The sequence below is a fragment of the Myotis daubentonii genome, chromosome 3 (genome assembly GCF_963259705.1).
Source record: "Myotis daubentonii chromosome 3, mMyoDau2.1, whole genome shotgun sequence".
Classification (NCBI taxonomy): domain Eukaryota; kingdom Metazoa; phylum Chordata; class Mammalia; order Chiroptera; family Vespertilionidae; genus Myotis; species Myotis daubentonii.
The window spans coordinates 68479808-68507599 of NC_081842.1; the positions used below are offsets into that span (position 1 = coordinate 68479808).

A 27792-nucleotide genomic window follows, 5' to 3' on the forward strand; every position below is an offset into this window, starting at 1 on the left:
ATCAGTACTTCCTTGGGCCACCTTTTGCCTTCGATACTACAGCAATTCTTCTTGGCATTGACTCCACGAGATGTTGAAAGGTGATGAGAGGACTCTGACACCATGCCTGATGAATAGCACTGTTGCAGTTCTGTGAGATTTGATGGTTGTAGAACCAACTGCCTGATGGCTCTTTTGGATTGAGATCTGGTGATTGTGGAGGCCACCTAAGCAAGGTAAAGTCTCCCTCATGTTCTTGAAACCACTCCCGCACAATACCAGCACCGTGGCATGGCACATTGTCTTGTTGGAAGAAGCCATCTCCATTGGGATACGCCATCAACATGATAGGATGAAACTGATCAGCAACGATACTTAGGTATGTTGTGCTATTCAGACGTTGTTCCACACGAATTAAAGGGCCAAAATCATGCCAGGAAAACATGCCCCAAACCATAATACTGCCCCCACCAGCTTGAAGGGCTGTACTCATGCATGTGGGGTGCATGATTTCACGCTGTTTCTGCCAAATTCTCACTCTGCCATCTGCAAGATGCAACTGGAAACGTGATTCATCGGACCACATGACATTTTTCCAATGCTCAACTGTCCAATCCTTGTGTTCCTGTGCGAATTGGAGATGTTTTATCTTGGTAACTGTGGACAGCAAAGGTGTTCAAACAGGCCTTTGGCTTCTATATCCCATATGATGCAGTGTACGGCTAATTTGCCTACAAATGTCATAATAATCTGGCCACTCAGTGTAGTTGTGGTATGTTCTAACCCAAATGGACCAACTAACAAAAAGTTTAGCACAGTGGTTCTCAACCTTGGCTGCACATTAGAATCACCTGGGGATCTTTTTAAAATCCTGATTTCTGGGCCTCTTCCTCCAGAAATTCTGTTTCTTTGGTATGGGGTGGGGCCACAACATTAGTAACAAAGAAACAGAATTTCCAGAGGATGAGGCCCAGAAATCAGGATTTTAAAAATATTCCCAGGTGATTCTAATGTGCAGCCAAGGTTGAGAACCACTGGTTTAGCCGAAGATTTAGCAGGTAAAAGTGGCAGTATTTTATAGACAGTCATTTTCTACTAAGCCCAGAAAAGATTGATTGCATTGTTTTCCAAGAACTTAAACCAGTTGAAAATAGCATACAATTCTCTATAAGGAAAAAATAAAGCCATCATTTTACACAGGTGGCCAACATTATTAGTTACATGGAAATAGCTCTACCCATGAAGTTATAAAGGTATCATGAATACAATAATAAGATCCTTGACAAGTTACTATCATTACTGTTAAGAACATGTCATTTCTTAATATGATCTATTTTAGTTAAACAAATCAATGTATAATCAACTAACATTTTTACAATGTATATTAAATAGTAGTCCTCCTTTTTCAGCTCATAACACCAAAGTTGCTGCAATTTATAGATAAGAGGATGAGTCATCAGCTGTCCTATAAATATGCTATCCTAAAAGGATATGTCCAAGGTGAAGCAGACATAATGACTATAATTGATCAGATTGCAAGTTCTAAGAAGGTTAAACAGGTGAGAAAAACTAAAGACTAAGAAAAGGGTTTATTTTCCCTACCGTTCAGTTGCCCTCACCCATCACGTTCTCTATCTATATATGTAAATGTGTTCTTAGACCCCTGGTTTGCTAGGTAATTTTTGTAAAAACTTAAACTAGTGTACATTTTATTACTGAAAAGCCATCTTCCTAAAATGTCTGTGCCATATTATCAAGTTACAAAGCTCTTGGAACATACCTTGCAGACGCAATCATGACCCCCCATGCGCAGTGGTCCATTTCCTCCCAATGCAAGTTCCAGGATAGATCAGGCTACGGATTCATTAAATAGGAAACACTGGAGGATGGGAAGTGGTGGCAGTGTGGGGCAAATAAAGCATCTTCGTCATTCACAAAGGTTCCTTCTGTTTCTCTCTAACCCCTATTTCCCACAGTAAATAGTAAAAGAATTAAAGGATGGGGATCTGGCAAATGGAGAGAAGTAACAATAACTCATCTAACGGGAAACCTTGTCTAGTTCCCTCCTAATGCAGAGGAGAAAAATGAAGCCAAGAGAGTTTATGCCCCCCAAACACATAAGCAGCAAAGAGAATTCTAGGGCCTAAGTTTTAGCTTTTATATTTTATTTTCTCAATTGAGGCAGATTCACACTGACATGGGCACCGAAGTTTATCAGCTACATCAGAAATTAAATATTTACTTCTTGAGGCAATTTAGAACATTTGAATGCTATGTGTTATATGCCAAAACTTTGTACTTGAGAAAATTAAATATTAAATACTGTTAGTAGAACACAAAAAGCAGTGTCTTTCCCCCCTTCAACACCTATCACTTTAAAACTATGTCCCTCAATTTTGTTTCGTTTCCTAACCACTCATATTTAGCACTGCGATTTGATGATAGACAATAGAAAATAGAAAAGGACTTGCCTCTCTAGGGTGCTGTCCACTTTTAAGCCTCATTTTTGCTCTCACACATCTTGGCCAAACTTTCTAACTCACTTAAGGTGGAAAGCTGCCTCTATGTCCCACATTTGCAGGCTGTCATAAAGTTGAATAGAAAGCACCTACCATGCCCACACTTTTCTGGATCAGTAGGATCCTAAAACAAGTTGCTTGAAAGAAAAATATATGACTCACCTTCAGGCTTCTCAAAACCAACCTTGATGATGCCACTTCCTATCCTCTCCATCACCCTTGCTGGAACAAAATAGAGTCCAGTGCACAAAATTCAAGTCCAATCCCTGAAAAGCTTTTCATATTTTCCTCTAGTTATTAATTTAGGTTAAAAATCTATCAGTTGCAAATATTAAGACATGTTATTATAGTTTGTTTTCCAATGGGGATGTTTCGTTTGTTTTGTAGGTGTTATTAAAGAGAATAACGAGGAACACAGTGCATGCTCTGAAAGAGCTAGGTAGGTACCTCTCACCTAAGGATTCATGATCATCTCTTATCATCACTACTGCAGAAAGGCAATGGTTTTGATAAGTAACTTCATCTTTGATAATAAATTACTACTTACTACTCCTAATAAAGTGGATAATCTCAACAATCTATATGATCACATTTTGGGCTGGACCAAATTGTATATTATCTCTCCAAACTTGTTCTCTCTGCCTTATGCCACAATGCAGGCCTTTTAACTTCTGTTTAAAGAAAACGTATTTGCATGGCATGATTACACGTTAGTATCACCTTATAAATTCTGTTTTTTCTCAAACCAAACATGTGCATGCCTTCCTGAACAATCAAAGGAAGAAGTTATTTTTATCTCCCACTTGCCACAGAGCTGCCATATGAGGACTTAGGCTTTAGAAAGAATTAAAATTAGAACAGAGCCTCACAGACCTCTGTTGTGGCTCAGTGCCCAAACATGGCAACAGCCTATTCTCTGAATCATGCCAGGTCATACTCCTGCTGCTGAACAAATCCCAGGAGTAAGACAGACACACTCCTATAGCATAACATTCCTGTGTGAGGAGAAGGGATTTGGGTACCAGATGGTGGGTAGCAAAAGGACACAGCAAGCCTGGGAATGAGCCCATGCTTGAGAGAACTTACATGGCAGATACTTGTCAAGCCACACAAGAAGTCATGACCAAGGAAAAGCCCAAATGTACAGTCTAGGGGGATGAAATTCTCATGGGCCTCTGTCTAGTCTCTGCCAGACTAGACAGGCAGAGAGTGTAGATGGATGCAACATGTCCATGCACAGACAGGGTGAGTGGAAAGACTTAATCAAAAGCCATATCTAAGCCTCCAGTCTGTAGTCAACAGAATAAGAAAGTTAAGTCATGAACTTCAGACTTAGAGCTTAGAAGAGCCGTTCAAGTGTCCAGTTGTATTAATAGAATCGTTAGTCCTGAGACTGAGGCTATCTGTCCTCCTTCACAGCACAAGAATGAGCTGAAGACAAAAAAAATGGCAGGCAGAGCTCTGCAAGTACTGGCGAATAGTGGTTGATTGCAGAGGCCTCCTTAGGAAGAGAGACGTCTTCATGTTTTGAGGGTTGTATTCCATGTATTTAGAGCAGAAATATTAGTTTCTTGTCCAAATGAAGTATTTAAACATATAGTTTTTGTTATTTTTCAGGTTACTTAGAGTATGATCACCCAGAAATTGCTGTCACTATGAAAACAAAGGAGGAGATTAATGTCATGCTCAGTTTGGCTAGAGAAATTATTAGGGTTTTCAGGTTAAAAGGAATTCTTCATAAAATTGAAGCTAATGAGATTAACAAGGTAAGCTAGAATATCTTCAAGCAATTATACTTATTTGCTATATAGTCATTTATGATCTTCAAACCTACTTTTGGCTCTTTCCAATATAGGTCATCCCTGACATATGAATGTCTAACTTAAAATAGTTCTCTAGAACAAAGCACCCACCACAGAGCATTTTCTTCCCGCAGCTCCGGTGGTCAATTTCTCTTTCCTCTCTTGCTATAGTGAGGGATCACTTCTTTCTAGGATTGGACCCTTCCCTAACACCATATGTAAAAATCTCTTACAAATCAATAAGAATAAGACAGAAAACCCATTTTTCAAAAAATGGGCAAAAGATTTGAATAGGCATTCCACAACAGAAGGTATTCAAACAGCCAAGAAAGATAACAAAAGGTGCCAAATACCATTTCATAAGCTTAATACAAATGAAAACTAAAATTAATGACCAATGCACAACTACCAGAATTCTTATTTTTTTTTAAACTGACAGTACATAGTGTGTAGGCAAATAATGGAACAACTGGAACATTAGAGTGGGAGTGTAACTTGATGTAATCACTTTAGAAAATCATTTGGCAAAATCTAGTAAATTTCACCATATATCTTATGACACAACAATTAGATGATATAACTATATGTTCAACAGAAATATGTACATATGTATAGAAAACACTCATAGAAGCATTACAAAGCCCCAAACTGGAGCATCTAAAGTATTAATCAATAGTAGACAAAGCTGTGGTATTATTATACAACATAAGCATATACAACAATGAAAATAGCATGAGTGCATTTTTGCTCCCTGCACATTGTAGATGAATCTCAGAAACATAATGTTGAGCAAATGAAAGCAGACAAAAACAAGTACACAATCTCTGATTTTATGCAAATAAAGCTGAAACCCAGACAAAGCTAGATTTAGGTGATAGAAGAATGATTATCTTTGTACAGGAACAATGACAAGTAGATAACATAAGGAAGGATTTTAGGATACAGAAAATGTTTTATTTCTTAATCTGGATTCTGGCTACCCAGATGTTTTCACATTGTAGATGTTCTTTGAATGAACTTTTATGGTCTGTGCTTTTTTGGCCTATCTGCTGCACTTTAGTAAAAAGGTTTACTTTGAAAAGCTTAATCTATGACTTTAGAATATGATAGCAGAAAAATGCTGTAAGAAGAGAGAGGTTTGAAGTTTCCATGGAAAACCAAAGTCTCAGAAAAGCGAAAAAAAAAGAGAGAGAGAGAGAGAGAGAGAGAGAGAGAGAGAGAGAGAGAAAGAAATGGTGCAAACCCATAATTGTTGTAAACATTCTGTGAACACTAGTTTTGTTCATCTTCTTTCTTAAATCTTTTTATTTTAGTTAATAATGGACAAAAAAAGAGAATTGCTTGATTTTGAACCCATTGTCAAGTCACTTACTCTTACTGAAGCACTTTACCATATTCCATGGTTAGATAAAAACAGTGACCATGTAAACTTTATTCAGGTAATATTTTTATTTCCTACTAATGTCTTCTTTAATGAAATATCATCTTTAATGTACCAATAAATGATCTTTTTAAAAAATAATGATTTAACCATGATATTCTCCAGGTTAAAATTCTTTTTCTTTCTTTTTTTTGTTTTTTGTTTTTGTTTTGTTGTTGTTGTTAATCCTCACCTGAGGATATTTTTCCTTGATTTTAAGGGAAAGTGGAAGAGAGAATCGATGTGAGAGAAACACGTCAATTGGTTGCCTCCTGCACGAGCCCAACCAGGGCCAGGGTTAAGGAGGAGACTGCAACCAAGGTATGTGTCCTTGACTGGAATCAAACCCAGGACCCTTTAGTCTGAAAGCTGATGCTCTATCCACTGAGCCAAATCAACTAGGGCCAGGTTAAAATTCCTTAAATGTCCTTTATTGCCTATAGGATAAAATCAAAATCCCTTTGAATGGCATGCAAAGTCTTCTACAGACTGCCTCCTGCCTATCTTTCCATCTTCATCTTCTGTTGCTCATTCAACTTATACTCTATATTCTATACTGAACCATTCATGGTGCTTCAAACATTTTATACTGTTTTCTAATTCTATTCCTCTGTGGGTATTATTTACTTTTCTTGAAATGCCCTTTTTTCTCACCTTTTTTTTTCCCGAACTTTCCCTGATTATTGATTCTTTGAAAACATTCCTGCAGAGGGTACACAAAAAAGTAGGCTTTGGGGTCAAACACCCTACCAATAGATCATCCTGTGGTCCATCCCCAGTTTGAAGGACTAAAGGGGTCGCCATTGTACTCATTATATATCTTTATTATAACATTAAGTATATACATTACAATCATCTTTATAGCTCCCTCGTGAACTACATATTTTTTATCTTTAAATTCCCCCCTATCCTCCCCCATCCTCCCCCCGCCCCCACTCATGCTTTCATCCCCTGTTGTCCATGTCCATTGGTTTGGCTTATATGCATGCCTACAAGTCCTTTGGTTGATCTCTTCCCCTAACCCCCACACTCCCCTACTTTCCCTCTGGGGATTGATAGTCTGATCACTGTTTCTCTGTCTTTGGATCTGTCCCTGTTCATCAGTCCATGTTGTTCTCTATAGTCCACAAATGAATGAGATCATGTGGTATTTTTCTTTCATTGACTGGCTTATTTCACTTAGCATAATGCTCTCCAGTTCCATCCAGGCTGTTGCAAAAGGAAAGAGTTCCTTCTTTTTTACCGCAGCGTAGTATTCCATTGTGTAGATGTACCAAAGTTTTTTAATCCACTCATCTGCTGATGGGCACTTAGGCTGTTTCCAAATCTTAGCTATGGTGAATTGTGCTGCTATGAACATAGGGGTGCACATGTCCTTTCTGATTGGTGTTTCTAGCTTCTTGGGATATATTCCTAGAAGTGGAATCACTGGGTCAAATGGGAGTTCCATTTTTAGGTTTTTGAGGGAGCTCCGTACTGTTCTCCACAGTGGCTGCACCACTCTGCATTCCCACCAGCAGTGCAGAAGGGTTCCTTTTTCTCCGCATCCTGTCCAACACTTGTAGTTTGTTGATTTGTTGATGATAGCCATTCTGACAGGTGTAAGGTGATACCGCATAGTCATTTTGATTTGCATCTCTCATATAATTAGTGACTTTGAGCATGTTTTCATATGTCTTTCGGCCCTCTGTATGTCCTCTTTCAAAAAGTGTCTATCTAGGTCCATTGCCCATTTGTTGATTGGATTGTTTATCTTCCTATTATGAAGTTTCATGAGTTCTTTGTAAATGTTGGAGATTAAACCCTTATCGGTGATATTATTGGCAAATATGTTCTCCCATGCATTGGGTCTTCTTGTTGTTTTGTTGATGGTTTCCTTTGCTGTGCAAAAGCTTTTTATTTTAATGTAGTCCCATTTGTTTATTTTCTCTTTAGTTTTCATTGCCCTAGGAGCATTATCAGAGAAGAAATTCTTTCGGCATATGTTTGCTATTTCGCTGCCTACGGATTCCTCTAGTATTTTTATGGTTTCCCATCTTACGTTTAAGTCTTTTATCCATTTTGAGTTTATTTTTCTGTATGGTGTGAGTTGGTGGTCTAGTTTCATCTTTTTGCATGTATTTGTCCAATTTTCCCAACACCATTTATTGAAGAGACTGTCTTGACTCCATTGTATGCTCTTGCCTCCTTTGTTGAATATTAATTGGGCATAGTGCTTTGGGTCAATTTCTGGGTTCTCTATTCTATTCCATTGATCTATATGTCTGTTCTTGGGCCAGTACCAAGCTGTTTTAAGAACAGTGGCTTTGTAATACAGTTTGATATCTGGTATTGAGATCCCACATACTTTGTTTTTCTTTCTCAGGATTGCTGCAGCTATTGAAGGTCTTTTTTTTATTCCAGATGAATTTTTGGAACGTTCGTTCTAGATCTGTGAAATGTGCCATTGGTAATTTAATGGGGATTGCATTGAATCTATAGATTGCTTTGGGTAGTATGGACATTATGATGATGTTGATTTTACCAATCCATGAACACGGTATGTTCTTCCATCTGTTTATGTCTTCCTCTATCTCTTTTTTTTTCAGTGTCCTGTAGTTTTTCGCATATAAGTTTTTTACCTCCTTAGTTAAGTTTATTCTTAGGTATCTTAATTTTTTTGGTGCTATGGTAAATGGGATTGCTTTTTTAGCCTCCCATTCTGTAAGTTCACTATTGGTGTAAAGAAATGCCTTAGATTTCTTGGCATTAATTTTGTATCCTGTTACATTGCCAAGTTCATTTATTAACTCTTAATAACTTTTGGATGGAGTCTTTAGCGTTTTCTATGTACAGTATCATGTCATCTGCAAATAAGGACAGTTTTACTTCTTGTTTTCCAACTTGGATGCCTTTTATTTATTCTTCTTGTCTTATTGCAATGGCTAGTACTTCCAGTACTATGTTGAACAGGAGTGGTGAGAGGGGGCATCCCTGTCTTGTTCCTGTTCTCAGGGGAAATGGTTTTAGTTTTTGCCTATTGATTATGATGTTGGCTGTGGGTTTGTCATATATGGATTTTATTATGTTGAGGTATGATCCTTCTATTCCTACCTTGCTGAGAGTTTTTATCTAGAAAGGGTGTTGAATTTTGTCGAAAGCTTTTTCTGCATCAATTGATATGACTATGTGGTTTTTATCTCTCAATTTGTTTATGTGATGAATCATGTTTATTGATTTGCAGATATTGTACCATCCTTGCATCCCTGGGATGAATCCTACTTGGTCATGGTGTATGATCTTTCTGATGTATTGCTGGATCCGATTTGCTAGAGTTTTGTTGAGTATTTTGGCGTCTATGTTCATGAGGGATATTGGCCTATAATTCTCTTTCATTGTGTTGTCTCTATCGGGTTTTGGTATTAGGGTGATGCTGGCTTCATAGAATGAGCTTGGAAGTGTTCCTTCTTCTTGAATTTTTTGGAATAGTCTGAGGAGGATATGTTTTATTTCTTCCTTGAATGTTTGGTAAAACTCCCCTATGAAGCCGTCTGGCCCCGGGCTTTTGTTTGCTGGGAGCTTTTTGATGACTGCTTCAATTTCTTCCATCGTTATTGGCCTATTGAGATTTTTAGAATCCTCTGGGTTGAGTTTTGGAAGATTCTATTTTTTTAGGGATGTGTCCATTTCTTCCAGGTTGTCTAGTTTGTTAGAGTAGAGTTGTTCATAGTATTTTTTAATAATTCTTTGAATTTCTGAGGGATCTGTTGTTATTTCGCCTCTTTCATTTCTGATTTTGTTTATTTGAGTCCTCTCTCTTTGCTTCTTGGTGAGCCTGGTTAGAAGCTCATCAATCTTGTTTATCCTTTCAATCAACCAGCTCTTGGTTTCATTGATCTTTTGTATTGTTTTTTTGGTCTCTATGTCATTTATTTCTGCTCTGGTCTTTATTATCTCCTTTCTTCTGCTCACTCTGGGATTTTTTTGTTGTTCTCTTTCTAATTCTTTGAGTTGTAGAATTAAATGATTTACTATCATTTTTTCTTGTTTTTTGAGGTAGGCCTGTAGTGCTATAAACTTCCCTCCCAGGACTGCTTTCATTGTGTCCCATAGATTTTAGGTTGTTGTACTGTTATTGTCATTAGTTTCCAGGGCGTTTTTATTTTTATTTTTTTAAATTAAATCTTTATTGTTCAGATTATTACATTTGTTCCTCTTTCCCCCCCCCCATAACTCCCCTCCTCCCAGTTCCCACCCCACCCTCCGCCCTCACTCCCCACCCACTGTCCTCATCCATAGGTGCATGATTTTTGTCCAGTCTCTTCCCACATCTCCCACACCCCTTTCCCCCCCAAGAATAGTCAGTCCATTCCCTTTCTATGTCCCTGATTCTATTATAATCAACAGTTCATTCTGTTCATCAGATTATTTATTCACTTGATTCTTAGATTCACTTGTTGATAGATGCATATTTGTTGTTCATAATTTGTATCTTTACCTTTTTCTTCCTCTTCCTCTTCTTAAAGGATACCTTTCAGCATTTCATATAATCCTGGTTTGGTGGTGATGAACTCCTTTAGCTTTTCCTTATCTGTGAAGCTCTTTATCTGACCTTCAATTCTGAATGATAGCTTTGCTGGATAAAGTAATCTTGGTTGTAGGTTCTTGGTATTCATCACTTTGAATATTTCTTGCCACTCCCTTCTGGCCTGCAAAGTTTCTGTTGAGAAATCAGCTGACAGTCGTATGGGTATTCCCTTGTAGGTAACTGAGTTTCTTTCTCTTGCTGTTTTTAAGATTCTCTCTTTATCTTTTGCTCTTGGCATTTTAATTATGATGTGTCTTGGTGTGGTCCTCTTTGGATTCCTTTTGTTTGGGGTTCTCCGCGCTTCTTGGACCTGTAAGTCCATTTCTTTCACTAGGTGGGGGAAGTTTTCTGTCATTATTTCTTCAAATAGGTTTTCAATATCTTGCTCTCTCTCATCTTCTGGCACCCCTATAATTCTGATGTTGGTACGCTTGAAGCTGTCCCAGAGGCTCCTTACACTATCCTCGCATTTTTGGATTCTTTTTTCATTTTGCTTTTCCAGTTGGATGTTTTTTGCTTCCTCGCATTTCAAATCATTGACTTGATTCTTGCGCTCCTCTGGTCTGCTGTCGGGCGTCTATATAATATTTGTTATTTCAGTCCGTGTATGCTTAATTTCTAGTTGGTTCCCCAATATAAGATCGAGGGTCTTATTAGTTTTTGTGTAGATCTCATTAAGTTTATCGGCAGCTTCTAAACAGTTCTTGAGAGACCTTAAAAGTGTGGTTCTGAACTCTATATCTTCCATTGACAATTTTGTCCTGTTTCTTTGTCTCCGCATTTTGTTATGCTTCCTTGGTGCACCCCCTAGTGGTCTTTGTTCGCAGTCTTATAGTTAAATCTTGATTGTTGTAGCTAATTCCAGGGAGGGTTTGACCTCCAGGCCAAGTGGCTATGAGAATCAGCTGTGTCAGCAGTGAGAGAACTTCTGTCCTCTAGGGAGGTGCTAATCTAGCCTTTGCCTGAGGCTATCCGGCAAATGCCTCTGTGCAGGGCTTGGGCGGGGCGGGTCACACAGGATCAACAGGGTGGGCCGGAGAGAGCAGTTATGGCGGCTCTCAGTCCTGTCCCCAGGGGCTCTGCCTCTCTGAGTCCCAGCACCCGCTGCAAAGCTCGGAGAGAAAGCTGCACTCGCTCTGACCGAAGCCAGACAGCCCCGCTTCTCCCGTTTGAGTCTGGGTCCCTAAAGACACACCCGGATCTGGAGCTCAGAGTCTGCGACTCCCTCCCGATTGAAAACAACAACCGCGCCCTCCGCCGCCAGCCCGCTCCGCGCACTCCGCACCTCAGAATTTGACTTCAGCACTGCGCCTCCTCTGAGTGTCCGTGTGCGTTTCTCTTTCCTCCTAGTTGTAGGACTTCCACTCAGCCAGCGTTCCTGTGGTTCTGGGTGATGTCCCTTCCATTTTTTGGTTTCACTTTTGAAGTAGTTGTTCAAAGCAGCAAACTCCGGCGTTAACCTATGCCGCCATCTTGGTTCTCCTCTCCAGGGCGTTTTTAATTTCTACTTTGATCTCACTGGTAACCCAATCATTATTTAGTAACATGCTATTCAGCTTCCAAGTGTTTGAGTTTTTTGGATTGTTTTTATTGTGGTTTATTTCTAATATTATGCCCTTGTGATCTGAGAAGATGCTTGGTATGATTTCAATCTTCTTGTATTTGGGGAGACTTTGCTTGTGACCCAATATGTGGTCTATTTTTGAAGATGTTCCATGTGCACCTGAGAAGAACGCATATTCTGTGGCTTTGGGGTAAAATGTTCTGAAGATGTCAATTAAGTCCATCTGACCTAGTGAGTCATTTAGGATTGCTGTTTCTTTGCTGATTTTTTGTCTAAAGGATTTATCCAGTGATGTCAGTGGTGTGTTTAAGTCCCCTACTATGATTGTGTTGTTGTTGATCTCTCCCTTGTTATTTTCCAGAAGGTTTTTTATGTATTTGGGTTCTCCTGCATTGGGTGCATATATGTTTATAAGGGTTATATCCTCTTGTTGTAGCGATTCCTTTAATATTATGAAGTGGCCTTCCTTATCTCTTGATATGGCCTTCACTTTGAGGTCTATTTTGTCCGATATAAGTATTGCTACCCCAGCTTTTTTTTTTTCATTTCCATTTGCCTGAAAGATATTTTTCCATCCCTTCACTTTCAGTCTGTGTGAGTCCCTTTTCCTGAGGTGGTTCTCTTGTAGACAGCATATATATGGGTCATGTCTTTTTATCCATTCATCCACTCGATGTCTTTTGATTGGAGCATTTAGTCCGTTTACATTTAAAGTTATTATTGAAAGGTACGTGCTTGGATTCATTTCTATTTTCATGCCTGTGTTCTTTCTTACCTTTATATTTCTTCTTTTTACAGCATTCCTTTAAGCATTTCTTGCATTGCTGGCTTGGTAGTGATAAACTCCCTTAGCCTTTTTTTGTCTGCAAAGCTCCTGATTTCCCCTTCAATTTTGATTGATAGTCTTGCTGGATATAGTATTCTTGGATTCAGACCTTTGCTTTGCAACACTTTGTATACCTCCTTCCATTCCCTTCTAGCTTGATGTGTTTCTGTTGAGAAATCATTTGATAATCTGATGGGGGATTCTTTGTAGGTAACTCTCTGTTTCTCTCTTGCAGCGTTTAAGATTCTCTCTTTTTCTTGTACATTTGCCATCGTTATTGACGTGTCTTGGCATGGGTCTTTTGGGGTTCATCTTGTTTGGGACTCTCTGTACTTGTGTAACTTTTTCCTTCCCCATATCTGGGAAGTTTTCTGTCATTATTTCTTCAAATAGATTTTCTAATCCTTGCTGCTCTTCTTGTCCTTCTTGCAGCCCTATTGTGCGTATGTTACTTCGTTTCATGTTGTCCCAAAGCTCCCTTAGGCTCTCCTCCTGCTTTTTAATTTTTTTCTCCAGTTACTGTTCAGATTGAGCTTGTTTCTCTGCCTTATCTTCTAACTCACTAATTTGATCTTCTGCTTCTTCTAGTCTGCTGTTGAAACTTTCCATGGTGTTTTTGATTGTAGCTATATCACTTTTCATTTCTTCCTGATTCTTGCATAGGTTGTTGATTTTCTCATCCATCTGGTGAATGAATTGTACAACCATTATTCTGAATTCTTTTTCTGTCATGTTGCATGCTTCAACTTCATTAATTTCCTTGCTTGGCAACTCCTCATTGTCTTTCCTCTGGGTGTTATGTCGTCTCTTCATTCTGATTATCTCCAGATGGTTCAAACGTCGAGTTGTGTGGGCCTGGGCCGTGTGCAGTGGGAGCCTCACACCACCCTAGTGTCACTGAAGAGCTCTGACACTAAGATGTGTTGTTGTGGGTTGGTGGGAACCAGGCTCGCTCAGAGTCAGTGTTGCCAGCACTCAATGTGGCCTCGTGCGTGCCCTTAGAATCAGGGACCCTGCCTGCACCATGCTGAAATAGAGACCCCCCTGGAGCGTGTTGAAAGTCAGCGCCCCCAGCATGCGCCAGAAGTCAGAGTTCCCCAAGAATCCAGTCTCAGAGTCTCTGTTGCTTCGCTCGACCTCGCATTGAGAATCAGGGTCCCTGTGTGCCCTTGCACCAAGAATTGGAGTCACTGGCTCTTAGTATGAATGAACAGGGAGTCAGGGATCTCAGGCGCAGGTGATAAGAAACACAGTCAAGTCACTGGTGCTTGGTGCTGCCTCTTGCCCAGAGAAATGGGGTCCTTGGGCCCAGCGCTACGCAGGACAAATTTTCAGTGTTGGCGCGATTGCTCCCAGCCCAGGACTCCTGAAGCAGGCAGTACGCAGGACCAGTTCAAGGTGCTCAGGCACTTCCAGGCTAAAGTTCCTGTGGCAGCACTGAGGCCTGGGCAAGGGGTGGGTCTATCAGTTACTATGGCGCCGCCCACGCGCCTGCAGGGAGGAGGATGGGCTCTGTTACTCAGGGATCTGCCGAGGGGATTTCTGAACTTTTGGTGTCCGCAGGTCTGTAGCTGTGGTCACAGGTCTCTGTTCCCAGTGGCTGCAGGGTCCTGGTATGGGTCTGAGATCAGACTGGGTGGTGCTGAGGCCAGGATCCTAGTCTCAAGCAGCTCTGTTTCCCAAGATGGCGTGGTCTCTGTGCCCATGCTGGCCGCCCAAGAGTGTACGCGCAGGCAGCGGGGCTCTGCCTCCTAAGACTGCCCAGTTTAGCAGCCCCTTAGAAGACCTGCATAATCTAACTGTCCCTAGCTCATACATACACACACCACACATGTCCACACACTCCTCTATCACTTCCTTGTGCTCTCACACTCTCTCCTTCCCTACCTTCCTACCAGTCACCATTTTTTCTCCATGAACTATATTTTTTAACTCATTTGTTTTCTGACTATTCATCCCCTGACACTTTGCTTATTGAATAGGGTTGCTCAGTAAGTGTTTATGGAATAAACAAATAAATGGGCCTATCTTGTTCTAATAACACTAGAGGCCTGATGCACGGATTCATGCACCGGTGAGGTCCCTCGGCCTAGCCTACAGGAATCAGGCCGAAACCGGCTCTCTGACATCCCCTGAGGGGTCTCAGATTGCAAGAAGGCAGTTCTCGGTGACACACCCTGGGAATCAGGCTCCCTCCTCTCTGGTTCCAGTGTGTCACCCAAGAACCACAGCTGCCAGTGAATGTAGCTCAGCAGCTCCTGTGTTGAGCTTCTGCCCCCTGGTGGTCAGTGTCCATCATAGCTACCTACAGGTTGGTTGGCTGGTCAGCCAGTCAGCCGATCACTTAGGCTTCTATATATATAAATTCTTTCTCTACATCTACATGGTGCCAAAAGACCAGTTATATTTGTCCACCTGATTAAAATATTTAGAATAAATACATTTTTATTCATCTGATGTTTAAGAGCATAAGTATATATGAAACATATATTTGCCATTAGCCTGCATCTGTTATTATTTTTCATCCAGACAAAATATTTTCATTCTTCCATTACATTCTTATTCCTAGGTTAGATTATTTCTTCTTAACCCATGTATAAATTCCCCATCAGATATATGTATGAATGTTCACCTTTTCCTCGTTGCTATTCATAATTTCTATTTTCTCTTACAAATTTATTACTAATGCAATGCCTCAAATCTTACTGAGTGATATTTACTTTAAAATTGTAAAAACAGTATTAGAGTGTAAACTTCAACATCCCCAACCACTGCTAAAATATTGTTTATAGCATGTATTTGGTGATTATATTCTAGGAAAAAGCCAAACTTATAACTTTTGATTGTGGAAATACTATATTTGAAGAAGGTGATGAGACCTTAGGAATTTATGTAATTATTTCAGGTATGATAAAGGTAAGGAAGAGTTATTTATAAATTCACTTGTGAGCATTAGTTAAAAACTTTATAAAATTGAGAATTAGTAGTTTTCTCTGTTAAGGACTACACTGTTTCTTTTTTAAGTTAGCAGCTACCATCTGAACAGCAATTCTTGTTCAAACGCAATAGATAATGCCACCCACCACCTTTGAAGCTGTACTTTCCCATAGATAACAAAAAAATAAAAGAATCATATTTAAGATAAAAAAATTATAATATAAATTGTTATTCATCTTGCATTTGTCTGAGTTGGGCATTAAGCCATTTAAGGTAGGTATAGGTTGACTGAGTAGGAGGAATCAGAAAGATTGAAGTATTTAAGAATGCTTTGTTTCTAAGTCATTACTAATTTAATAAATATGCTTAAAAATACAAGTAAATAAATATTTTCAAAATAATATGCACATATTAAAATTATTAAAACCAACAGTAAAGAAAACCATAAATTAGATAGTTTTGGTATATTATCTGGCATACATATTTTTCTCTTTTTTTGTTCCTGAACAGCTTCAAAGATCAAAATCAGGTTTGATAGCTGACCAATTACTCTCTGAATCAGAGGGAAAAGATCATCAGATAATTTTCACAGACTATGTGATCAGTGGGGAAACAATAGGAGAGCTGAACTGTTTAACTAATGAACCCATGAAATATTCTGCCGTCTGCAAAACTGTAGTGGAGGTCAGAAAACATCACCTATGTCTTACTGTTGTATCTTGTTAAATATCTAGTATCAAATTTAAGATTATCTTTGTACTTAGTACTGTATATGCTTATCATCTAGTGCAGCCGTGGGCAAACTACGGCCCGCGGGCCGGATCCGGCCTGTTTGAAATGAATAAAACTATTGAAAAAAAAGACCATACCCTTTTATGTAATGATGTTTACTTTGAATTTATATTAGTTCACACAAACACTCCATCCATGCTTTTGTTCCGGCCCTCCGGTCCAGTTTAAGAACCCATTGTGGCCCTCGAGTCAAAAAGTTTGCCCACCCCTGATAGTGGGAATTAAAAAAAAAAAAAAGAAATGGCAAGGGAACAGAACTTGTTAACATAATTGTACTTATCCAGTATAACATCCTGACAAAATACCTTGCAAAAGTTAACCTACAATGCCCTGGCCAGTGTTGCTCTGTGATTCGAGTGTCCACCTGGGCACAGAAGGATTGCGCTTTCAATTCTTGGTCAAGAGCAGGTACCTGGGTTGCGTGTTTGCTCCTGGCCCCTAGTCCGGGTGCATGCGGGAGGCAACCAGTCAGATGTCTCTGACTCTGTCTCTTTCTTTGTCTCTCTCTCTCCCTCCTTTCTGAAAAGCAATTGGAAAAATATCCTCAGGTGAGGGCTAAAAATAAATAAATAAAAGTTAAGCTACACTATTGAAAGAAGCATTTAATCAGAAAAAACAATCATATGAGATCTCCCATGAGGAAATTAGGCGGGATGTGTTAACTATGAATACAAAATCCAGAGGGTAAAAAGGGGGAAAACTGAGACAGCTAAGATCTGGTAATAGAAAAATTGAGTAAAGTGGATGGGAGTTTCCCTAGACAAGATTGAAGACAAAATCCTCAAAGCAATAGAGGCTCCCACTGGCCTAATTTGAACACACAAAGAACAATAGCAGCAAAAATTGAACCCCACAAATACATAAAAGAATATAAGTCATAATGACACCAATTGTTTATTTTCAACTATTGGCCTGGTGCACAAAAATTTGTGCACTCGGGGTTGGGGGGTCCACAGCCCGGCCTGTGCCCTCTCGCAGTTTGGGAACCCTTGGGGGATGTCCACCTGCTGGCTTAGGCCCGCTCCCCAGGGGAACGGGCCTAAGCTGGCAGTCAGACATCCCTCTGGCAGCCCGGGAGCCCTTAGAGGATGTCCACTTGCCATCAGGGAGCAGGCCTAAGCTGTAGTCAGACATCCTTAGCGCTGCTGAGGAGGCAGGAGAGGCTCCTGCCACCACTGCTGTGCTGGCAGCCTTCAACCTGGCTTGTGGCTGATCAGAGCTCCCCCTGTGGGAGCGCACTGACCACCAGGGGGCATCTCCTGCATTGAGCGTCTGCCCCCTGGTGGTCAGTGTGTATCATAGTGACCAGTCATTCCCAGTCGTTCTGCTGTTAGGATCAATTTGCATATTAGCCTTTTATTATATAGGATAGAGGCCTGGTGCACTGGTGGGGGCTGACTGGTTTTCCCTGAAGGTGTCCCAGATCAGGGTGGGTGTCCTGCTGGGGTGCTTGGCCAGCCTGGGTGAGGGGCTGAGGGCAGTTTTCAGGCTGGCCACACCCTCTTCAGGAAAGGGGTCCCCCTGAGGTGTCTGGCCATCCTGGGTGAGGGGCTGAGGGCCATTTTCAGGCTGGACACACCCCCTTGAGGGTAGGGGTCCCCACTGGGGTGCCTGGCCAGCCTGGGTGAGAAGCTGATGGCTGTTTTCAGGCTGGTCAAGCCCCACAGTGTGGACCCTCACCCCATGGGGATGAGGCCGGCCTGGTTGAGGGGCTGAGGCTGTTTTCAGGCTGGACACACCCCCTTGAAGGTAGGGATCCCCACTGGGGTGCCTGGCTAGTCTGGGTGAGGGGCTGATGGCTGTTTGCAGGCTGGCCACAACCCCTAGCCACCCAAGCTCCCAGTGGAGGCTGGCTGGAAGCAGATATCTTGGATTTATTTAACTTCTATAATTGAAACTTTGTTGCCTTGGTCCAGCTCAAAGCCTTGGTTGCCCCTGGCAACCCATGTTCCCAGCCCCTCCTTGAGCGGAGGCCACCCCAGCTGGAAGCAGGTATCTGGGATATATTTATCTTCTATCATTGAAACTTTTTAGCCTTGAGTGGAGCTCAGTGCTGGCCAGGGAAGGCAGGAAGCTTGGCTTCCTCCATCGCTAGGGCAACCCAAGCCTCCTGTTTGCTCCAGCTCTGTGGCTGCCGCCATCTTTGTGATGGAGTGAGGGAGTGACAGAGTTAGGGAGTGATGGTTAATTTGCATATTACTCTTTAATTAGGATAAGGTTTCTGGGCTATCAATAAAAAGAACTAAACATTTATCCTGCCTATTCACTATGAATTCTTCCAAGGTAACAACAACAACAAAAAATGATGAGGAAAAATTTTTCTGTAAAGAATTCCAGCTAACAAATACAGAATGAGAGAATTAGAATATCTCCATCTTGCCATCTCTATGAAATAATGGATCTAAGCTTCAACCATCAATTGATGTGGAATATTTTAATGGAAAAGTTTATGATGCAAGTACCAGGCTGACACCACCTTAAGGACAATCTTAACATCATTAAAAGTGGGACAACTTAATATCATGTACCTCATGATACGATGTAGTAGAAGTACTGGTACCATCCAGAAAGTCTTCTTATACAATGAAAGACAAAACCTGAAGCCTCTAGATCTACTGGGTTTACAGAAAAGGCAGGAAGGAGAGAAACAAATTAACGCCAGGAGAAAATAGTTAGATAAATCTAGAATGTGGGAGGCCCTTCAGGCCAAATGACCTAATTGCCTTAAAAGTGGGTGGGGAAGAGGAAGAAGGCAAAGGAAAACTTTAAAATGTCTCTATCATTCAGCAGTACATATTAAAATATATACAAGTAGAATTATACACTTGGGATTGCATAAAAATACCCTATCCTTCAACTCCTGGCTATAATGAAGCTATTGGTAGCATATTAGTGCACATCAGAAACAACCATAGAACTTAACAAAATATGTGAAGCAAATGTTTTCAGCCATTGGGAAATAGGCAGTGTCTGTCTAGAAACCTTGAGAGAAGAGACACTCACAATATAAGCTCCACATCTGTCTTGACCGTCTGCATAGGACCGTTTCCAGCCACAAGCAACAATAACCAAAATGGAAGGTGATCTAAGAAGGGGAAGATTGGAAGTTGGGGCAGCTAACCTGGCAGGAATCTGCAGAGCCAGGCCTACAAGGAGTTACCTGGAAGGGGCTGAGGCGTCTGTGTGATGGTTCTCTGTAAGTCACTAGTTGAGGGGTGAGCTGCACATGCACAGGATGAGACAAAACTAAATTTTTTTCCAGTTGTTTGGAATTTGAAGTTGTATCTTGCTACATTGCCATATTTGCTATAAATCCTAGTTAGCTTTGGTAGATTCTTTAGGATTTTTGAAATGTAGATATCATGTCATCTACAGAGACAATTTTAATGTTTTCTTTATAATTCTTATGTCAGTTATTTCTTTTTCTAACCCTATTGTACTAGATAAGTGGATAAGAATAAGTTAACATAAGATGTGCAAGCCCTTTTGTACAATGAAAACTAAAAAATATTTTCTTGAGAATTTATAGAAGCTCTAAGTAAATAAAGAGGTAGAACATCTTCATAGATTGGAAGCCATAATTTCATTTAAGACTAGAGGCCTGGTGCACGGATTCCTGTACCAGTGGGGTCCCTCAGTGTGGCCTGTGCTGTCTCACAATCTGGGACCCCTCAGGGGATGTTGAACTGCCGGTTTCAGCCCAATCCTGTGGACCAAAACCAGCAGTCTGACATCCCCTGAGGGATGGAGTAGTATGAAAAGTGGCAGGTGGCCAGGAAGTAGCCCGAGCCCGGGCTAGGTGCTTCACTGCTCCCACTCATTCTGGCCCCACTGCACCTGCTGCTGCTCGTTAGCGCTGCTGTGAAGGCAGAAGAGGTTCCCATTGTGGGAGCACGCTGACCACCAGAGGGCAGCTCCTGTGTTTAGCCTCTGCCCCCTAGTGGTCAGTGTGCGTCCTAGCGACTAGTCATGCGGTCATTCAGTTGTTTGGTTGCTTAGGCTTTTATATATACACCAGAGGCCCAGTGCATGAAATTTGTGCCTGGGGGGCAGGTCCCCTCAGCCCAACCTGCACCCTCTCCAATCCGGGATCCCTCAGGGGATGTCTGACTGGACAGGATCAGGCCTAAACCAGCAGTCAGACATCCCTCTCACAATCCAGGACCGCTGGCTCCCAACTGCTCACCTGCCTGCCAGCCTGATCAACCCTAATCACCTCTGCTTGCTGACCTGATCACTCCTAACTGCATCCCCCACCAGCATGGTCACCCCTTACTACCCCCCTACTGGCCTGGTTGCCCCCAACTGCCCCCCCACCAGCCTGGTTGCCCCTCACTGGCCCCCTCTGCTGGCCCAATCGCCCCTCACTGCCCCCCCCCTTCTAGCCTGGTAGCCCCACACAGCCTGCTGCTCAGTCGCTTGGTTGTCCCTCACTAACTCCCATTCTGGCCTGGTCACCCCACTCAGCCTGTTTGGTCATCCACTCTGTTGTTTCAGATGTGACAGCCCTTGGCTCTTTATATATATAGACTAGAGGCCCAGCATGTGGTTAGGGTCCCTAGGCCTAGCATGGCCTCTGTCGCATGGCCTCTGCTGCCCTGCAACACTATGTGAAGCTCCCCGCCCCAGGACGCTCCGCAAGGCTCCCCCTGTCCCTCGACTGCTCCACAAAGCTTGCTGCCACCCCACGAAGCTCGCCACTGGACGCTCTGTGAAACTCCCCCTCCCCCTACCCTGTGACTGCTCCGCAAAACTCCCCCACCCCGGACTGCTTTACGAAACTCACTGTTGCCTGGGTGACTGCTCCGCTACACTCACTGCCACCCCGCGAAGCAGCCCGCCACCACCGCTCAACAGTCCCCAGTCCCACCTCAACACCAGCCCCCCCTCATAGTGAGCTGCTCGGGGGCCAGGGGAGGGGAGGACCGAGAGGTGCCCCATGCACTTCCTGGTGACTGGTCGCCCATTCAGTTGTGATGGGCACCTAGCTCTTTATATATATTAGGATATAGATATCCATTCTTCCAAAATTGATTTATAGAGTTAATGCAACCTCAGTGAAATCTTATAGAAATGTACAAGCTACTTGTAAACTGCATATGAAAATTCAAAGGACCTAGAATAGATAAAACAAATTTGATAAAGAATCATATAAGGTGACATTGTAAATATATAATAATCAAGATGGTATTGATTGATGGTATGGTATTGGCCTAAGGTTAAGGCAATATAGATCAATGAAACAGAGGAGAGAATTAAGAAATAAGTCCACATATGCATAGTCAACTGATTTTCGACATTTTCAACAAATGATCCTGACAAACTAGATGTCTCTGTGGAAGCAATGGTAGACTATGCACAGAAATTAACTGGGAATGACCATGGGCCTACACATAAAAACTACAACCATAAAACAATCCAGAAGAAAACGCAGGAGATCTTGAAATAGGCAACAATTTCTTAGCCAGGACACAAACAGCACCAACCACATAAGGAAATATTGATAAACTTGATGTCACTAAAATTAAAAATCTTCTGCTCTTTAAAAAGACACCATAAAAAATATGAAAAGGGCAATGGACTGAGGGGAGGGGCTGCTTTTCACAACACCTTTATCTAAAAAAGGCCTTGACAAAGGACAAAGGAACCTTTAAAGAATTCTTATAACTCAGAAATAAGACAAGTTACCAAATTAAAAATTGGACAAAGGATTTGAACAGACACTTCACAAAGGAATGTACAAGTGGCCAATAAACACATGAAGAAGATGCTCAATATCATTAGCTCTCAGAGAAATTCAAATTAAAAGTATGATGAGGTTATACCAACTATAATGATTAAAAATTTTTAAAAGACTGAATACCAAGTACTGGCAAGGATGCGAAGACACTGAAATTCGCAGACATGGCTGAAAAGAGTGTAAAATCTTACAACTCCTTATGAAAATAGTTTGGCAGTTTCTTATGAAGTTAGAAACCTCACTTCATCTTATCCAGCAATCTCACTTATAGATACATAAGAGAAATAAAAACCAATAATCTCACTTACAGATACATAAGAGAAATAAAAACCAACATACACAATGTCTTGTACATTCATAATATCTTATTCCTAATGGAATAAGAATAGTCTTTTTTTTAAGAATAGTCTTATTTTGTTATTAGCATCAGCATTTTATTGTTGCATAAAATGCTGTTCCCCTCAAATAATGTATTTATGGAAATATTTACATCTTTAGTTTAAAAAGTTAAATGATTCTGGACACCTTGTTTTCTTTCTTTATTTTTTCAGAATCTGTAAAAATAATAAAGAACCTTTCATTGGATCATGTAGTCTTTTACTACTTAGAGCATAACAAGATCACACGAATATTTACTAATACAAACATTTTATTAGGTTTCTAGGCAGTAACATGAATCTTATATAATTTACCTAGAGGCCCGGTGCACAAAAATTTTCACCCTGGGATGCCTGGCCAGCCTGGGTGAGGGGCTGAATGGCTGTTTGTAGGCTGGCCACAACCCCCAGCCACCCAAGCTCCCAGTGGAGGCTGGGTGGAAGCAGGTATCTGGGATTTATTTATCTTCTATAATTGAAACTTTGTTGCCTTGAGTGGAGGCCACAGCCAGCCAGGGCAGGCGGGAAGCTTGGTTTCCTCCATTGCCGGGGCAACCAAGCTTCCTGCTTGCTCCAGCTCCGTGGCTGGGTTAATTTTCATATAGTCGCTCTGATTGGCTGGTGCACATGGCTTGGAGCGTAGCAGAGGTGCAGTCAATTTGCATGTTTCTCTTTTATTAGATTAGCTTTTTTAGGTTTAATATTATAGATAAATGAGTAAAGCTTATTTCCTTAAACTATAAGTGAACAGAATAAAATATTAAATTTATATCTCACTTTTTCCAGACATGTTTTATTCCCAAAAGTCACTTGTACGATGCTTTTGAATACTTGTCTCCTGACATTGAATATAAAATGTGGCTAAAACTTGGACTTTCTATTACTGCCCAAAAAATCAGGGAACATTTATCCTATGAGGTAAGAGGTGTTTATGTAAATATATCCTTTTCTCTGAGTGAAATTACATTCAAGTACTGTTAGAAATTAACTATTAAGGAATTTATATTAAACTTTATAAACAAAAAGTGGACTACAAAAAAATTTTTCCCTCCAGGATTGGACCTACAAGATGCAATTAAAGCTCTGTAATATTTATGTAAAAGATATACCAAAGAGCACCAAATGTGACATCTATGATGAACATGTTATTTATGTCATCCTTATACATGGAGCTGTAGAAGATTGTCATTTGCGAAAAGCTTATAAAGCACCTTCCTTAATTCCTTTAACATGCCATCAGGTAAAGAAATATTGATTCATGTTTCAAGGTTGTATGCTATATGTCCAACAATGTATTAATGTTAGAAAAATTGTCACCTTTCCCCTTTCCTATTCTCTTCCTTTCCCATCTCATTTCATAAACACACGCCTATCCCAAGTTCATTGATTGCTTTGGCACTGAGTGACCCAAACACCAAGCAACGCCTGCTCAATGTCAATGAAGCAGGCAAAGCTGTACATTTTGGCCACAGTTAAATTTTTCAATGGTAAATAGCAAAAGAGGGCCTATTAAGCTCATTTAGACATTGCAAAAGGACCACACTCTCTGGGCTGTATCAAGACTACCCTAAAAACGTTCTTCTGGGCCCATGCTGAACTGAGTACCAGTGGTACTTCCCCAGCTACACTGCAATGGATGTAAAAGTGAATAACATCTCATTTTCAAGCTGCCAAGTTTTCTTCCAATAAAAATGAGAAGCTATGCCATGTGAAGAAGGAAAGAAAGAAGACTGTGTGCACACACACACGCATCATATGTGCGTGTATGTATGTTGGGGTAGAATAAGTGGGCATGTGTCAGGAGAAATCAGTGGACATATAAAATACAGCTACAGAAAGTAAATGGAAAGGGAGCCTAGAACCAATTAAGTTAGGTATATACTTTAATTTTTAAATTTTTATTCATTTTATTGAATTTATTGGAGTGACACTGGTTAACAAAATTATACAGGTTCAGATGTACAATTCCACAACACATCATGTGTATACTGCATTGTGTGTTCAGAAATAGTGCTAGATGCTAAAGTGATGAAGACAAATGAAACTTGCAACTTTCCCTCAAAAAAGCTTTCAGCCAAGTGGAAAGAAACATAAAATACGCTAAATAAAACATTTACAGCTTTGATAAAAGTACTTACAGGCTAAATCTGGAACCCAAAAGAAACACGAGGTGGGACTAAGAGAAATCCTGTGGTGAGAAATGGTTACAAGAAAATTTTCTAAGTAGAACCCCACCAACACCAATGTGATGTCCACTGACAGGAAGCTAAATGTTATTCTTCACTATGGTGCTCTCAACCTCTAGTCTTGAATACATAATAACAGAACATTGGTGCAGGTGCTAGCTGGGAATGTAGAAGGCCTAACAGGAGAATCTCATGGCAGCCCAAAGCCTGCCCAACTCTGTCTACTCCGCTAGGGATAAAGCCCTGCTCACTGTGGATCTGGGGACCGATGTTATTCAGAGCACACTGAAAACAGCCACAACACACAGTTGGATTTCTGGAACTTCCATAATTTTTATTACTGTTGACATTCACTATTAGTTTCAGGTGTATAGCATAGTGTTTAGACAATTATGTAATTTATGAAGTGATCCCCTCCACCCTGATAATTCAAGTACCCACTGGCACATAGTTATTACAATATTATTGACTATATTCTCTATGCTGAATTACATGCCTGAAATGCCATGGTATTTTAAACTTGGTTTCTGCCCTGTGAAAAATAAAAAACAATCCCCCCAAAAAAACTCTTTGGGTGATATTTTAAGGGACCATTGATAATTAACTCTTGATCATTTTTCTTACTTTAAGAGAAATGAGCAAAATATTTAAAAATCAGTGAAAGTATATGGAATACTGACTTTCATAAAACCAGCATGTCCAGAGATTTTAAGATATCTTCTAATATCTAATGATGTTTTCAATTTTCAGGCACAGATATTTAGAGAGGGCTTGGGATAGGAGCTTACAAGAGGAACATTTAATGGTATGATATTTATTCAGAAATTAACTTATAGTCTGTCAACTTTCAGATACAAGGCACTGAAAATTTCACAAAGGTAATGATTGTTCAGACTTCGATTGATAAGAAAAAATTCAGATGGAACACTAAAAAGTTTGAACCTTCACTTAAATCATCTGTTTCAGGAGCACGAGAATGTGAGTTAGGTTTCCTTGAGCAATTGAGAACTTACTTTCCATTTATAAAATAGCTATATACATATTTGGAAATTGTATTCATCCTGTCTAGAGTACTGAGGAATCCTTTTAACTGCCATATTACATTTTTAATGGATGCATTAAAATATTTGTGGCACTAAAAATGTCTATGTTATAGGTATAAATTATTCTATATTTCATCTGTAAGAATTAAACATGTATAATTATAAATATAATATGAAAAAATTATCAGTGAGGGAACTTGTAGCTCTTCCCAAAAATTAAAACATATTATATAATAATAATACTAATAATAGTGTTATACTGTCTGAGCAACAGAGATATAAATCACTGGAATTGAATGGGTACCTATTTAATAAACTTCATACAAATTTCTCATGATAAACATTAAATTATTATTTAATATCTGCTATTATGCCATTGATTAAAACTGTGAAAATAAGTTTTAGGTAGATCAGTAAAAGATAATTCAGAGGAAATTTACATTGAAAGTAAAATGTGAAAAACATTTAACACTGCTAATATATATATATATTTAAAACTTTATTATTGAAAGTATTGCATGCGTCCCCTTTCTCCCCCTCTCCCCATTGATCTTTTGTAACCTGCCTACACAACCTGCCCCAGGCCTTCACCACCCTATTATCTATGTCTATGGGTCATATATATGCATACAAGTTATTTGCTTAATCTCTTCCCTCCTACCAACCCACCTCCGTCTTTCCTCTGAGATTCCACAGTCTGTTCCATGCTTCTATGTCTCTGGATCTATTTTGTTCATCAGTTTATTTTGTTCATTAGATTCTACATATGAGTGAGATTATATGATACTTGTCTTTCTCTGACTGGCTTATTTTGTTTAGCATAATACTCTCCAGGTCCCTCCATGCTGTCTCAAAAAATTTTTGCTACTGCATAATATTTCATGGTGTAAAAGTACCACAGCTTTTTTATCCACTCATCTACTGATGGGCACTTGGGCTGTTTCCAGATATTAGTTATTGTAAATTGTGCTGCTATGAACATAGGGATGCAGACCTTCTTTCTGATTGGTGTTTCAGATCTCTTTTGATATATTCATAGAAGTGGGATCACTGAGTCAAATGGCAGTTCCGTATTTAATTTTTTGAGGAAACTCCATACTGTTTTCCATAATGACTGCACCAATCTGCATTCCCACCAGTAATGTACTAGGATTCCCTTTTCTCCACATCCTCACCAGCACTTGTCATTTGTTGATTTGTTGACGGGAGTCAACCTGACAGGTGTGAAGTGATACCTCATTGTCGTTTTAATTTGCATCTCTCCGATGATCAGTGACTTTGAGCATTTGTTCATATATCTCTTGACCTTCTGTGTGTCCACTTTGGAGAAGTGCCTATTTGGGTCTTTGCTCATTTTTTAATTGGATTGTTTGTTTTTCTTTTGTTAAGTTGTATCAGTTCCTTATATCTTTGGGATACTAAATCTTTATCAGATGTATCATTGCCAAATATGTTCTCCCCTACAGTCATCTCCCTTTTTGTTTGGTTGATGGTTTCTTTTGCTGTGCAGAAGCTTTTTTATTTTGATGTAGTCCTATTTCTTTATGCCTCCTTAGTTTCCTTTACCCTAGGAGATATATCCGCAAAGGTATTGCTAGGATAGATGTCTGACATTTTGCTGCCTATGGTTTCTTCTAGGATATTTATGGTTTCATGACTTACATTTAAGCCTTATCCATTTTGGGTTTATTCTTGTGTATGCTATAAGTTGGTGGTCTATTTTTGTTTTTCTGCATGTACCTATTCAATTTTCCAATGCTATTTATTGAAAAGGCTGTCTTGACACTATTGTATGTTTTTGTCTCCTTTGACAAAGATTATTTGAATGTAATGGCTTGGGTTGATTTCTGGGCTGTTTATTTTGTTCCATTGAGCTATATGACTGTTCTTGTGCTAGTGCCAGGCTGCTTTGATTAGAGTGGCTTTATAGTATAACTTGATATCTGGTATTGTGATTCCTCCTACTTTGTTCTTCTTTTTCAAGATTGCTGCAGTTATTAGAGGTCATTTTTAATTCCATATAAATTTTTGGAGTATTTG

General features: G+C 40.1%; 1 protein-coding gene across 1 annotated transcript in view; it reads left to right on the forward strand.

Annotated features, from left to right (window-relative positions):
• Positions 1-27792, forward strand: part of SLC9C1 (solute carrier family 9 member C1) — a 97402-nt gene that overhangs the window by 61446 nt on the left and 8164 nt on the right. Inside the window, exons 18-26 of the mRNA XM_059686169.1 lie at positions 1389-1538; positions 2886-2937; positions 4116-4264; positions 5614-5739; positions 15495-15593; positions 16125-16298; positions 23310-23441; positions 23578-23763; positions 25561-25687. Coding sequence (XP_059542152.1) covers positions 1389-1538; positions 2886-2937; positions 4116-4264; positions 5614-5739; positions 15495-15593; positions 16125-16298; positions 23310-23441; positions 23578-23763; positions 25561-25687 — 1195 coding nt within the window. The remainder of the gene's footprint in view (positions 1-1388; positions 1539-2885; positions 2938-4115; positions 4265-5613; positions 5740-15494; positions 15594-16124; positions 16299-23309; positions 23442-23577; positions 23764-25560; positions 25688-27792) is intronic.